Source organism: Acanthochromis polyacanthus, chromosome 16, assembly GCF_021347895.1.
Source record: "Acanthochromis polyacanthus isolate Apoly-LR-REF ecotype Palm Island chromosome 16, KAUST_Apoly_ChrSc, whole genome shotgun sequence".
NCBI lineage: Eukaryota > Metazoa > Chordata > Actinopteri > Pomacentridae > Acanthochromis > Acanthochromis polyacanthus.
The window spans coordinates 21,491,567-21,505,120 of record NC_067128.1 but is presented as its reverse complement, the minus strand read 5'-3'; the positions used below and the strand labels follow the sequence as shown (position 1 = coordinate 21,505,120).

Below are 13,554 nucleotides of genomic sequence, written 5' to 3'. Positions count from 1 at the left end.
TCTTGCTTTGGTGAGAATTATCTGTGACTATTATTCTAGTTTTAATCGACAAAAACTGATGACAATTTAGTGTAGTTTTAGTCAATGAAATTTGTATTTAAGTCTCTTTTCAGTAATGCAATTATTTTCAACCAAGTTAATATAGTATACATACCAAGTAGTATAGACAAAACCAAATTTTTCTTTTAGCCAAAACCATTGCACAATTCAAAATTCAAAATTATCTTTTTGTTATATTATTGTTACCTTATAGACTCAACAATATATCACTTCCAGACATGAAAGACGCTCTGATTTGAATTTACAATATATTTATATTTTATTTTTCATCAACCAAACATGTTAGTGCACACACACAAATTTAAATAAAATAAATAAATAAAATAGCACCATGAAAATGCCAGAAAACAATTCAAGTTTAATATAAAGAGAAACAAGGTGCATGAATGCTGGAGCCACAACAACATATACTAAACAGTGCAAATAAAATGTGTGTTTGTGACTGTTATTGCTTGTAAACTGAAGTCAGATTTTGAATCATAGAAACTTTAAAAGATATAACAACACTACAAATGGTTTGGACCTTGGGAGAAATATAATGGGATGGGAAACACTGGCTGTATACAGTGGAATTCGTTAACAGAAAAGTACAGACAGTACTGAATTATGCCAACTACTGAATCACATAATCAGCAGTCTCAGCAGCAACTACATAAGCTGTAACCTCGTGTGTGTGTGTGTGTGTTATTTTAAGACTGGTTGTCACAAAGAACAACAACAAAAAAGTTCTAATTTTGTAAACCAAATTTAGTCTTGTTTTTATTGGTCAACAATATTGCATTATATATTTAATTACAGTTATTGTCACATGACCAGCATTTACATTGCGTCTCACCTCGTTTTTGTCATGTGATCAAGGTTTGTTGACAACAATATTTAGTCATAATTTTGTTGACGAAAGCAACACTAGTAGCAATAATGCAGTGGTGCCTTGATTAACCCTTCAGATATTCAGTTTTGTCTGAAATTGAGATTAAGCTTTTGAAAATTGTGTCCAGATTTGTCCTCATTTTGCTACAGTTCTTGGACCACATTGAAGATATTTTCCTTCTATTATATGAAAAATATACATATGTCTTTTTTTGCCTCTTTAGGTAAACAATCTGCTGTCAAAAGAAGCTGGACACCAGAGGAATCTGCTGCAGTTGACAGACATTTAAGGAAATTCATAGTGAGAAGCCAAGTACCCGGAAAAGTGGACTGTGAGCGCTGTATTACTGCAGAACCTCAAGCACTAGGAAACAGAGACTGGAAAGCAGTAAAATACTTTATCAAAAATCGCATTTCTGCCATCAGAAGAAAACTACAGTGAATGGCTACATGATGTGAGCAGTGTGTGGTTTCTATTTTTTCAAAGTATACCTGCCAGGTAACACTATCTGCACAGTTGATTTTACAAACACAAACAAATGATGGAGTCAACAGAGCAGCCACCTTAGTGCCTTAAAATGGCTAACTTCCTGTTCAGAGAATGTTTTGTTTGTTGTGGGATGTTCCATAAGCCAGCGAAGTTTTGTTCATTAGTTAGGGTTATGTCATGTTATGTCTCTGTGTTTCGTTGTCTGTCTCCGTCTCATTCTCTTTCTATGTCTGGTTCTGTCTCTGTCTCATCTCTCTGTCTCATCTTTCTGTCTCTGTCTCCTTGTCTCTCCCTGTCTCCTTGTCTCTGTCTCCTTGTCTCTCTCTGTCTCCTTGTCTCTCTCTGTCTCCTTGTCTCTCCCTGTCTCCTTGTCTCTCCCTGTCTCCTTGTCTCTCTCTGTCTCCTTGTCTCTCTCTGTCTCCTTGTCTCTGTCTCGTTCTGTCTCGATGTCTAGTTCTCTGTGTCTTGTCTGTCTCATTCTCTCTCCGTCTCTCGTTCTCTGTCTGTGTCTCATTGTCTCTTTGTGTCTCCTCACTCTCTGTCTTGTTCTTTTTCTCTCTTGTTCTCTCTCGCTCCTGTTCCAGCTTCTCATCAGTGAATTCTGGCTTTAGATATTCATCAAGTTCCTCTCAAGTCGAACACCTAAAATTGTCTCAAGAAAGTTATATTAGGTTGTAGTTGTCATTAAAATAATACTGAATTAATACTGCTTTTTGCATTCATTTGTCTTTAACAACAGATCATAATAGTATTTTAGAGTGAAAAGAGACAAGATACAGAATGTACAGAATGTAAATTACAGTGTAAATCCTGATTCAGTCCTGTAGCATGTTTGGACAAAAATTAACACCAAGTAATGTAATTCATTTTCATAGATTGTAAATGTGTCCCCATTAAGATGTAAAATGTATAGAAGTACATGTGTGTGTGAAAAAAGACCTCATAAGTCCTAAATGTCAAAAACGGACCCCAGATGTGACAAAAAAACTAGTGTGGAGACAAAAGTTGTGAATTTTGTTAATTTGAAGTGATATTTATGATTTAGATTTTTTTTTTACCTTGTCTGATTTTTTACAAAGGTCTAGCATCACTGGAAAGGGTGGACCCCACAATTGGGCAAAGAGACAGCGGGCCCTTCAAATGAGTTACGCGAGACTGTGTGTGTGTGTGTGTGTGTGTGTGTGTGTGTGTGTGTGTGTGTGTGTGTGTGTGTGTTTGTGTGTTTGTTTGTGTGTGTGTGTGTAAACAAGTCACATCGTCAAGTTATATTGCATCTATCTCTGTAACACGATCATAGATTGAAGCAAAGAATTGCTTTTTCATACAGTACTGATATACTACTTCTAGCGATCACACACGTGTGCGCGTACACACAAACACAGTGGTAATTTGTTTGTTTCCCATGTTTGGAGGCATGCGGTTCTGCTCCGCTGTCCCTAATGCCTCCAAAACACATCATTATCTGACTTATATAGACCTGGGCGTCTGTGTGAGTGCTACTGTGCGCCAGTATGTGTGCATGTGCACTAAGAGAAAAACAGTTGATTATCGAGTTCAACAGGCGAAACACTGTTTACCCCGAGAGACACAAAGCAAGCGAAGAGATAGAGAGAGAGAGGAGAGAGAAGAGAGCTTGGGGGAAGCAGAGGATGATGATTTAGGAACAGGGAGGTAAAAAATGGGAGACCTGGAGAGATGGAGTGAGAGTTAGAGGAGCAGACCAATGAAAAGAAGCAGAGATGGAGGGATGGTTGGAGGGAGGGATAGAGGCTCAGACAAAGAAGCGAGATGACAAGCCAGGACTGCAGGGTGCAAAGTAATGAAATTCAGTGGTATATTCCTCTAAGGCATGACACACAGACAAACATCACAGTCAGTCTGTTGTTGTAGTGGGGCAACAACTCGACTTCAGAAACATGGTCTGCAGCTATTTACCAGCTGGAGTGATAAAGTCTAATCGTGTCCACAGAAAACGACAGCAAAATTTCAAACAGTCGACATTAGCAGAAGCTGATCCAAAGAAGCAGGGCTAGGAGGTGGTGAACATCCCAGCAGGACGCAATCCCACCAGATTCCATCCAGGGATGTATTTTTAGGTCATAAACTAGATCTGTCTATATACTTAGGCCTGTCCTGCTGATGAGGCATCACATTGGTGTTAACATGTTTGCATGTCGCTGCTATCACTACACTGTATAACGCCAAGAAAAACTAATGGTGTGAAGCAGCCAGTTAGCAGTAGCCCGACACGTTAGACTACAGCTTCCCTCCTGTAATTTAAGTGTAATCAGATTAAGGCAACACAGAACAAAATTATACAACTGATCTGCGATTGTGACAATGACTGGTCTGATTGCTGATTAAATATTTTTGTAGTGATTAAAAAAGCTCCTGGAAGCATCCATTTGGATATATGGAAAGTACACGGTACAAAGTAATACTATAAAATAACAAAGCAGTAGTAGAAGAAGGTGAATTAAAAAATCAAGTCAAGAAAGAGTTACAGGCATAATCTATACATACTTCAACATCTCAAGACAAATAAGGCAAGTCAAACTATAAGCTTGATTACTGTTTCTCAAATAAAAACTATATTATGATGTGACTGTGGAGTACAGACTGATGAATTTAAGTGTGTTCTTGCAACCAACCTTGTTTCCCAGGTACTGTCCAGGTGCGTTCCAGTAGTAGGCAGAGCCAAGGTCATTCACAACATCTGAATGTCGGACGCTCAGGTATGGAGGCGTCTGTCTGTGAACAGACCACACCCTCCCTCCTGTGTCTCCAACCAGGTGCCAGCCTGTCAGGGTGCTCTCCTGAAAGCAACATCCAGAAAGAAAAAAAAAGGTCAAAAATTGAATATCTATTGTCCTGGTTAACGCTGTTGAAAATGAAAAATTTTAGATCATTGAGTTAATTCCACAACCTCATCAGGCAGCACTTTAAAGCTCAATGATCAGAGACAGTGATCGGTACACAGACACTGCTTGACCAGTGACTATAAAAATGCAGCTTTATTCAAATTACACAGTACAAGTCACAAATTACAGGAAAAAGGGCTGTTGGCAGCTGTATAATGATATGTCAGCTGTACTACAGCAGGGTACTTCAGTGTCTACAGTTCTGCCTTTTGTCATTTAAGAAATGGTTTTAGATAGCTCTGGATCAACATGTCCAACAATATGATCTGTCCACCAAAATGTCCGCCAACTTCTCAGAGTCTGAAGAGTAGGGCAACATTCTACAAGCAGCATCATGGACCTTATCAAGTCCCTGCTGCTCAGATGTGTGACTCATGACTGACAGATAATTTTTGGTCTATGACTCCACTTTCCATCTGCCCATTATGATTTCCAACATAGTCATACTTCTGTCTGTTTCATGACATCTTTTCTGTTGTAGAGATGCAATATGTTTGAAAAAGAAATACTTATTCCCCTATGTTAAACAGAATTAATAGAATTTAATAACATATTATATCGTGCTTTAACATTTTTGTTCAATATACACTAACGTTTGAAGTTTGGGTCACTTCAGGCTGCCTTTGTGCTGAGCATGCATCTGAACAAATGTTCTGTTGACAATCATCAACAAACCATCTCACAGGTCTCCACCTTTTCTGTTTTTTGAAAGTCTGCCCAGGACTTGCTACATGAATTGTTTGAACTAGTATCAAAGTAAAGCAGTTAAATGACAAACTGTACAAAGTCACAGGTAAGTAAAATAGAATGCCACATATTAATGTGCCATATTTAGACTTGACAAACAATGTAATTAGCTAAATATTTACTAATCCAGGAGACATGTAGTTAAAACACAAGATATGCACTACCGTTAAACGCTTGGGATCACTGACCAACGTCCTTATTTTTGAAAGGAAAGCTTTTTTTTTTCAATGAATATAACATTATATGAATCAGAAATAATGTCCAGACATTGTTAACATGGTAAATGACTATTCTAGCTGGAAAGGGCTGATTTTTAATTGAATATCTACATGGGGGTACAGAGGAACATTTCCATCAACCATTACTCCTGTGTTCTGATGGTACATTCTGTGAGGTAATGATGTTGAAAGGTTAATTGATGATTAGAAAACCCTTGTGCAATTATGTTAGCACATGGATAAAAGTGTGAGTTTTCATGGAAAACATGAAATTGTCTGGGTGGCCCCAAACTTTTGAATGGTCATGTATTTATATGAAGGATTTCAGTATGAGGAGTATTATCAGAAAGTTTCAAATAGAATTGCCCAGCACAAAAAATAAAAAAATAAAAAGTCAGATTATTTGTGTCCATGCATTGAAGTTTCTTGCTGTCTGCAGATCATTAGTATGTGACAGCAAACACATCAAAGCAAGTCACCAGTCATGTTCAGTGTAGACAAGCTTTATCTACAATGCATAGTTGGTGGTTCTCATTTGCTGCTACTGTAAATATTAACCTATCAAATGCAGATTTCTCCATCCGCCACCTAAGTCTTGCCTATTCTATAACAAAACTTGCCATCGTTTCCTTTGTTGAGCTACATAACATGCAAAGTGCACAGTCACTTGAAGGGTGAATGTTTTTTGAGCCAAGTTCACTTTATTGGCGAGACGCATTTTCTGTTCAACAAAAACGATAACCCAAAACTCTTTAGCAAGCTTTAATATCTGACTTCTAAAAAAAACTGACATTACCATTCAATAGTTTGGGGTCACCCAGACAATTTCATGTTTTCCATGAAAACTCACACTTTTATCCATGTGCTAACATAATTGCACAAAGGTTTTCTAATCATCAATTAGCCTTTCAACACCATTAGCTAACACAACATACTGCAGCATTAGAACACAGGAGTGATGGTTGGAAATGGGCCTCTGTACCCCTATGTAGTTATTCCATTAAAACTCAGCCGTTTCCAGCTAGAATAGTCATTTATCACATTAATAATGTCTAGAGTGTAATTCTGATGAATATAATGATATTGTTATTAAAAAAAACTACTTTTCTTTCAAAAAATAAGGACATTTCTAAGTGAGCCTAAACTTTTAAACTGTAGCGCATTAGTACATAATTATAAACTGAACAGCAGACAAACTCTCATTTCTATCGATTTTGATTGGACTTTTTGAATCCAAATAGAAAACACAGAATTAATTGAAGGTTTTAAAATGTATTTATTACTTTTTTTTTTTTTACTTTTTGTTACTCAACAGTTATAGTTGTCAAATAAAAAAGAGCTGCTATGAAAATGTCAGTACTGTGAAAGATTTATATCCATATCTGTTCTGGTTGTGTCACTATAAGATGTGCACTTTCAAAATTCTACATATTGGGATATTTTAAGGTCTCACCCAAAATGAGAGGTTGTTTCAACAAAAACGTATAAGTCAACAAATCTAACAGTTTTGTACATCTGTCACATGTCAGCCTGGAAGTCTGCAACTGACACCTTGAGAGAGTTTTTTTTTCTTAACTCCTGAAGGAATGTGTGTGTGTGTGTGTGTGTGTGTGTGTGTGTGTGTGTGTGTGTGTGTGTGTGTGTGTGTGTGTGTGTGTGTGTGTGTATGTGTGTGTGTGTGTGTGTGTGTGTGTGTGTAAAAGAGAGACAGCCAGACACACATCTGTCATTGCAATTAACCTAACCTTGGCTTCCCCTTTTGAACACACACACACACACACACACACACACACACACACACACACACACACACACACACACACACACACACACACACACACACACACACACTATCGGTGTCTAAATCAGACCTGTCATCCTGTCAGTGTCTCTTCTCCCCTCCTCTCCCACACCGCCTGTCAGTCAAAAACTGTTTTCCTCTTGCTTCACCTCTCTCCTCCCTCTTGCTTCTTGTCTTGTCTCTCCTTCTCCCTTCTAGTCTTGTCCTCTCTTCTCTTTTCTCCTCCACATATTTACCCTTCTCCTTGCCTTTCACCTCCACTGACCTAACAGTGTATTTGGTAAAGATTTAGTCTTACTGATTTGTGTCCAGATGCCCTTAATACTTGCTACGCCAAAAACTTTTGATTTACATTATTTTGCACCTGTGCCTGAAATATATTTATTTAACTGGTGCACCAGTGTGGAAGAGCAGTTTTCCTGTCATCTAAGAAATATCTTTTGGGCAGTCAGCGAATAATTCAGTTTCATTTTATACCTATGTATTCAGAGGAATCATGTTTTGGGAGAGTTTAACTTTTGTTGCACTGAATCTCACAGACAAAAAACTGAAGACCTTGTCATACCAGAAAGAGATAAAGTATAGGTCATGCAAGCTTGATGGCATAGTTACTAATCATAGAGCAAGTGGGTGGACTGTATATACCGTATAGCTTGTTAGCCGTTAGTTTGCTAACTAAGTAGTTAGCAAACTAACTGCTAACAAGCTAACCAGACATTCACAAAAACTAGATTAGCAAAACAAATAGCTTGGAAGCTAACTGAACAGCAGGTGTAGTGAAAATGTCTTCGGTCACAGCAGCTTAATATCCAACTGAACAGAGTTGCATTAAAAAAGGACAGTGCAGCACAACTACAATAAGCCGAAAAAAAGATTGATTCTTCTGTTTTGGGCATTCCATTTCCTCAAATGTCAAAACTGCTGAGACTGTTTAATTGCAAAGGTACAATTCTGCATATCAGAGTTCACTGAAGTTGGAGTAGACATAAAAGATTTGAACAAACTTATTACACCCCTGCAAGCTGATCTGGTAATTGCAGGGATTCTGCTGAATTCATTATTTTTTTTCTGCGTTGAAATGTCGCTGTTCTAAATAGTGGTATGACAGAGTCATAAGGGCAAACACACAACAAAATTGTGCAGAGCAATTAGTGTCACATAATTGACCATCAGTTTCTAGTAATTCTTCTGTGGTGCACAGAAATGGATGCAATTCAGATTTACATCAGTAAATGTGAATGGAGTGAAACGGAGGGAAGGCTAGGCTGTTAACTAAAGGCTACTCATGCAAAAAAGATCAGCGGGTCTTACCATTTTGTTGTTCAACAATTGCCAGAATTATAACATTTATCATTGCCACAAACTGTAAAAACAGAAAAATCATTGATTTCCGCCTTACTGATATACCTTAAACTGCTTGTGTGTGACATGTCATTCTGTCAGGAAACTTGACCAAAAGTTAAAAATCATTCTATTTTGTTAAATCATTCTATTCTATATCTATCCATCCATTATGTATACACTGCTGATCCTCATTTGGGTCGCAGGAGGCTGAAGTCTATCCGAGCTAACTTAGGGTGAAGGCAAGGGACATCCTGGACCGGACAGTCGGTCACAAGGCTACATATGCAGACAAACAATCACACTCACATTCACACCTACAGACAGTTTAGAATCACCAATTAACCTCAGCATGTTTTTGGGCGGGCTGCACAGTGGAGTAGTGGTAAGCACTTTCACCTTGCAGCAAGAAGATCCCCGGTTCAAATCCCGGCCTGGGCCTGGGATCTTTCTGCATGGAGTTTGCATGTTCTCCCTGTGCATGCATGGGTTTTCTCCGGGTACTCCGCTTCCTCCCACAATCCAAAAATATGCTGAGGTCAATTGATAACTCTAAATTGCCCGTAGGTGTGAATGTGAGTGTGATTGTTTGTCTATATATGTAGCCCTGCGACAGACTGGCGACCTGTCCAGGGTGTCCCCTGCCTTCGCCCGAGTCAGCTGGGATAGGCTCCAGCACCCCCCGCAACCCTAGTGAGGATAAAGCGGTGTATAGAGAATGGATGGATGGATGTTTTTGGACTGAGAGGAGAAAATCCACACATGAACATGCAAACTTCATGCAGAAAGATCCCAGGAAGGTGTTCTATTTGTCTGATTTAAAACTTTACAACTAAAACAGTTTGCTCTAGCTCTACTCTATTAAAAATTAAACATTTTGCATCCCTCAACATAATCATAAAGCAACTCAGGTGTTAACTAACAGTTATGTGACAAAAGAAATCTAACCGTTTTCAGTTGAACTGGGGCTACAGGCAGCACATAGAGCAGGTTGGAAACCAAGAATAGAAAATAAATAAATACTATAGAAATAATAAATAGAAACATATAAAAAATGTAAGTGGTAAAATATTGACCGTATATACAGTCCATGTTTTTCCAGTTTAACACCTGTGGGTATTTGAAAAAAAAGTTCAACTTTCTTTCTTTATCCATTATTTTAATTTACAGCATTCTACCTGCTACACTGCACAGAAGACATTTCTTTCTTTTTTTAAAAGTTATTTCTTGGCCTTTTAGGCTTTATTATACAGGACAGTGGAGAGAAAGAGAGAGACAGGTATTGTGGGGAGAAGTATGGGGGACAGACCTGCAGCAAAGAGCCATGAGCTGGATTCGAACCCATGTTACCATCAGAGATTATAGCTCCAGTTCATGGGTCGCCTGATCAACCAGTTAAACTACCGGGGTGCCACAGAAGACATGTCTAAGTCCTTTTAACTTCTAGCCATGTTTGTGTTGTTTTTATAGAGGGGCCTTAAATTGCACTGAAAATGAAGTAAACACTGAGGAAAATTGTGATCCGAGCTAAAGTGACTCAGACACTGCTTGAAGTATTACATTAGAGTAATGTTAACATATTCCTTTTAGAAATACAAAATGAGATATTATTTGATTTAAATGCATCATCGGAGAAGAATATGCATGTAACATTGCTTACATTCTGATAGGTCCACGTGGAGGCAGAGCACTGACTAGCAAGGCCCATACAGGAGCACTTCTCACAGCCACGTCGGTTGTCGCCTTGTAGATTGTAGAATCCAAGTTTACAACGGTCACAATTCTCTCCCTCAGTATTTTCCTGCATGTGAGTAAGATGAGAGAGAGAGAGAGAGAGAGAGAGAGAGAGAGGAGGAAAGATGAAGAAAGTTTATGGGCTGCCCTCAAACTGACGTTATGAGCACAAAGCATGTTATTGCAGTGTTAATGTGGTGAAAATAATGATGACAGGGCTAGAAAGGTTAGCACAGAGTGCTTTCATTATTTGTGTCTGTACAAGTGTGCGTGTGTGTGTACCTTGCACACGCAGGGTGTTATACATGGGTCAGCATTGGTGCTTCCTTCCAGGCTGCAGTTACAGCGCTGACAGGACGGATAGCCCATATAACCGACAGCACACCTGAAGACAAATGAGTTTAATAACAATAATAAAGATAAAGGTGATGATGATTAAAAAGACCAGGCCATAACCACAATTTCATCAGGTCAATTCTCTTAACAACCATTGCGTCTATCCTCGTCAACTTGCTCCTGAGTCAGATACTGACCCTCCACTTTGCTGCAAAAAGCTGACCTCAGTGATGTGCATACATGCACTATCTCAGACATGAATACACAAAGAAACCACTTCCTAATTAACAGAGGGAGAGAGCTAAAGCGAGTCTATTAAACAGCATTTAAGGCACGATGTTAAAAACAGTGCTTATGCTTCTGGCCTGTTCGCAGGTCATTAAAAAGTTTAGAGGAAAAGTTGAGTCGTTTAGATTAGGCTGTTCATTTAGATTAGATTGGATTTGGATGATATCCACGGGGATGTTGAGTTTATCGGCAAAGAAGATGATCCAACCAGAAATTACAGCAACAAAGCGTAATGATAACACAACAACTGATCTACAAGTTAACAATGAAGCATCTTGTTCAGAGATTTACAGGTCAGATTAAAAGTGTTTCTGTTGTTTGTAGTTTGATTCACTGGTTGTGATTTTAACAGGAAATGGAGTATCACGAGGCATTTTTTGATCTCAGACAGGATCCATTACGGATTAAAGAATGTTGTAGTCAAAGAAAAACAGAACTGAAATTTACAAATAAAACAGCTGGCCCTAAATGTATACTGTCTACTCAATGACATAGAGCCATAATAAAGGTCATCAAAGATCTTAATGCAAACTTTCTGGTAATTTCCAAACACTAATTGGAGCAGACAGCAGCTGAAAGGTTCTGCTCACCTGTCACTATGTGTCTTATCTCCCTCTGTATGGGTATATGTGTGTGCTTATGTGTGTCTCTCACCTGTCACATCGCAGACCCCCGAAACCCTCCTTACACCAGCATGACCCTGCTGGCTGGCCTGTCAATCAAACACACACACACACACACACACACACACACACACACACACACACACACACACACACACACACACACACACACACACACACACACACACACACACACACACACACACACACACACACACACACACATTCATTTTAAAAACAGTGTGAGTGAGACAGCATGTGTATCTCTTTGAAGAGGCAGCACCTAAAATAGCTCCAATTTCTTGACATAAAAACAGCAAAAATACACAGAGGAGTAAAATTATCTCTAATATAAATAGTTCTGTCCTGTTGTAGACGTTTTTGAGTAACAGAAGCTTCTGTGCGCGCTGCTGAACCTGACTAACCTCAGTCCCATAGGAAATCAAGCTGGGCTGAATCGATGAAATGCTGGAATTACTGAAGGACCACTTTAAAATGAATTAAATGTGAATTGTGTGCATGCTCTAAATGTCTGTATGTGTGTCTACTGAGGTGCTGAAGTGATCTATATTTCAAGACAAATAACATGCAGACATACGAAGAAACAAAATGTAAAGATTTGCGCATACTGGGCGTAGCTTGGCTGGAATCTGCAACACATGTTTGGCTGACAGAACCATGTGGGTCACATGAGCAGGGGGTACAGGGCTCCTGCTCCTCAGCACTCACCTGGACAGGTGAAGAAGGTAAACATTTTCAAATAGTAAAATCTCAAGTGCGCTAAGGAGATGCATCCTTATGAGACATACCTCGGTGGATCTGTAGTACCCAGAAACACAGCTCTGACAGTTGATGCCAGCTGTGTTGTCACGGCAGCCTATACAGACGCCGCCCCCTCTGTACTGACCGTGAGTGTCCAGGCTGAGTGAAAGATCTGCCACAGTCTGATTAAAGTAGCACTCCTCTGCCTTACCATGGCAGTTACACTCTGAAAACACACACAAAAACTTGGTGAGCTGCAGAGCTGTATTTGATAGGATTTGTTGAGTCCTGCCTCCTCCATCAAAATATGATATGCAGCCAGAGGGGGCACTTCTCTAATCCCTTTACTTCTTCTGCTCAGAAGTTGAGAAAAACATCCTACCCTGCTTTTCAGACAGTGCCGTAAGGTTTACAATCTGACTATGAGTCATCTACAGGATTCCAGAGGAGAAAAAAAATGCTCTTTCTATTCAGTCGTCCTTCCCTGACCATTTCTGTGTAGTGTGATACATTTGGTCTAATATTCAGTGTTGAGTTTGATAAAACTATTGTCTTTAGAAATTTTAACAAGAAACTATATTTTGAAGTTTGTCTGGATTAGAAATCTTCCATTCAAACAGTCCTGAGTCCGGGCCACAAAGCTTTTCTTTTATTTAGACCTTGATTTCATGGCTCAGTTCTTGAGAGTTACACAGATATTCTTGATTTACTACTAATCACTTTCGGCTCTGTGTGACATGACTGTGGATATCATTAAATAAAAAAGGTTCTAAATAACAAGGATTACATAAGTCAGCTGTGCAAGTTGTGTTCAGAAAACTGTACTTGAAGCTTTGATTGGGAATGATGTTATGGGTACTTAGGGCACAATAAATTCAGTCCAGAATGGTTGGTTTGAAGGGCAGATACTCTGAGTAGCAGCCACATCCTGACACAATGCATACTGTTTTATAAGGTCTATGTTATAAGATTTGTGTTTCACTGAAAGTTATGACCTCAACAGTCCTGAGTTGGCATGGATACCCTCCAGCCACTGTTAATCCACATGGACAGTGTTCACAGCTCTGTTGGAATAGGAGTAGTGGAAATCTTGTCTTTTGATCTGGCTCATTTCAAAGCGATCTCAGAGTTGGCAAAGCTAACCTGTATAACATGTCACTGTTGAGCTTCCCCCTAGGGCTGCATGAGATATAGTTTCAGTGTTGACATTAAGATGTGCAAATGTAGATGCAAATGACTCAAAAACATCATGCTACAACCTTTTTGCTGCTTGATAAAAACAAGAAAACAGCAGTCTTCATTTTTCATAACTAATGTACAAGAGAAGGATGTCTGATAAAACATTTACTTTTTGTCCAGGTTA

The 13,554-nt window shown here is 39.0% G+C and overlaps 1 protein-coding gene across 2 annotated transcripts in view; it reads right to left on the bottom strand.

The window, feature by feature from the left end:
* lama2 (laminin, alpha 2) overlaps nt 1–13,554 on the bottom strand; it is a 351,505-nt gene that overhangs the window by 245,387 nt on the left and 92,564 nt on the right. For both annotated transcript variants that reach the window (XM_051960749.1, XM_051960750.1), the window contains exons 9-14: nt 12,239–12,417; nt 12,059–12,158; nt 11,461–11,518; nt 10,465–10,567; nt 10,109–10,249; nt 4,072–4,236 (exon numbers count right to left, since the gene is read on the bottom strand). In XM_051960749.1, the coding sequence (XP_051816709.1) occupies nt 4,072–4,236; nt 10,109–10,249; nt 10,465–10,567; nt 11,461–11,518; nt 12,059–12,158; nt 12,239–12,417 (746 nt within the window). The remainder of the gene's footprint in view (nt 1–4,071; nt 4,237–10,108; nt 10,250–10,464; nt 10,568–11,460; nt 11,519–12,058; nt 12,159–12,238; nt 12,418–13,554) is intronic.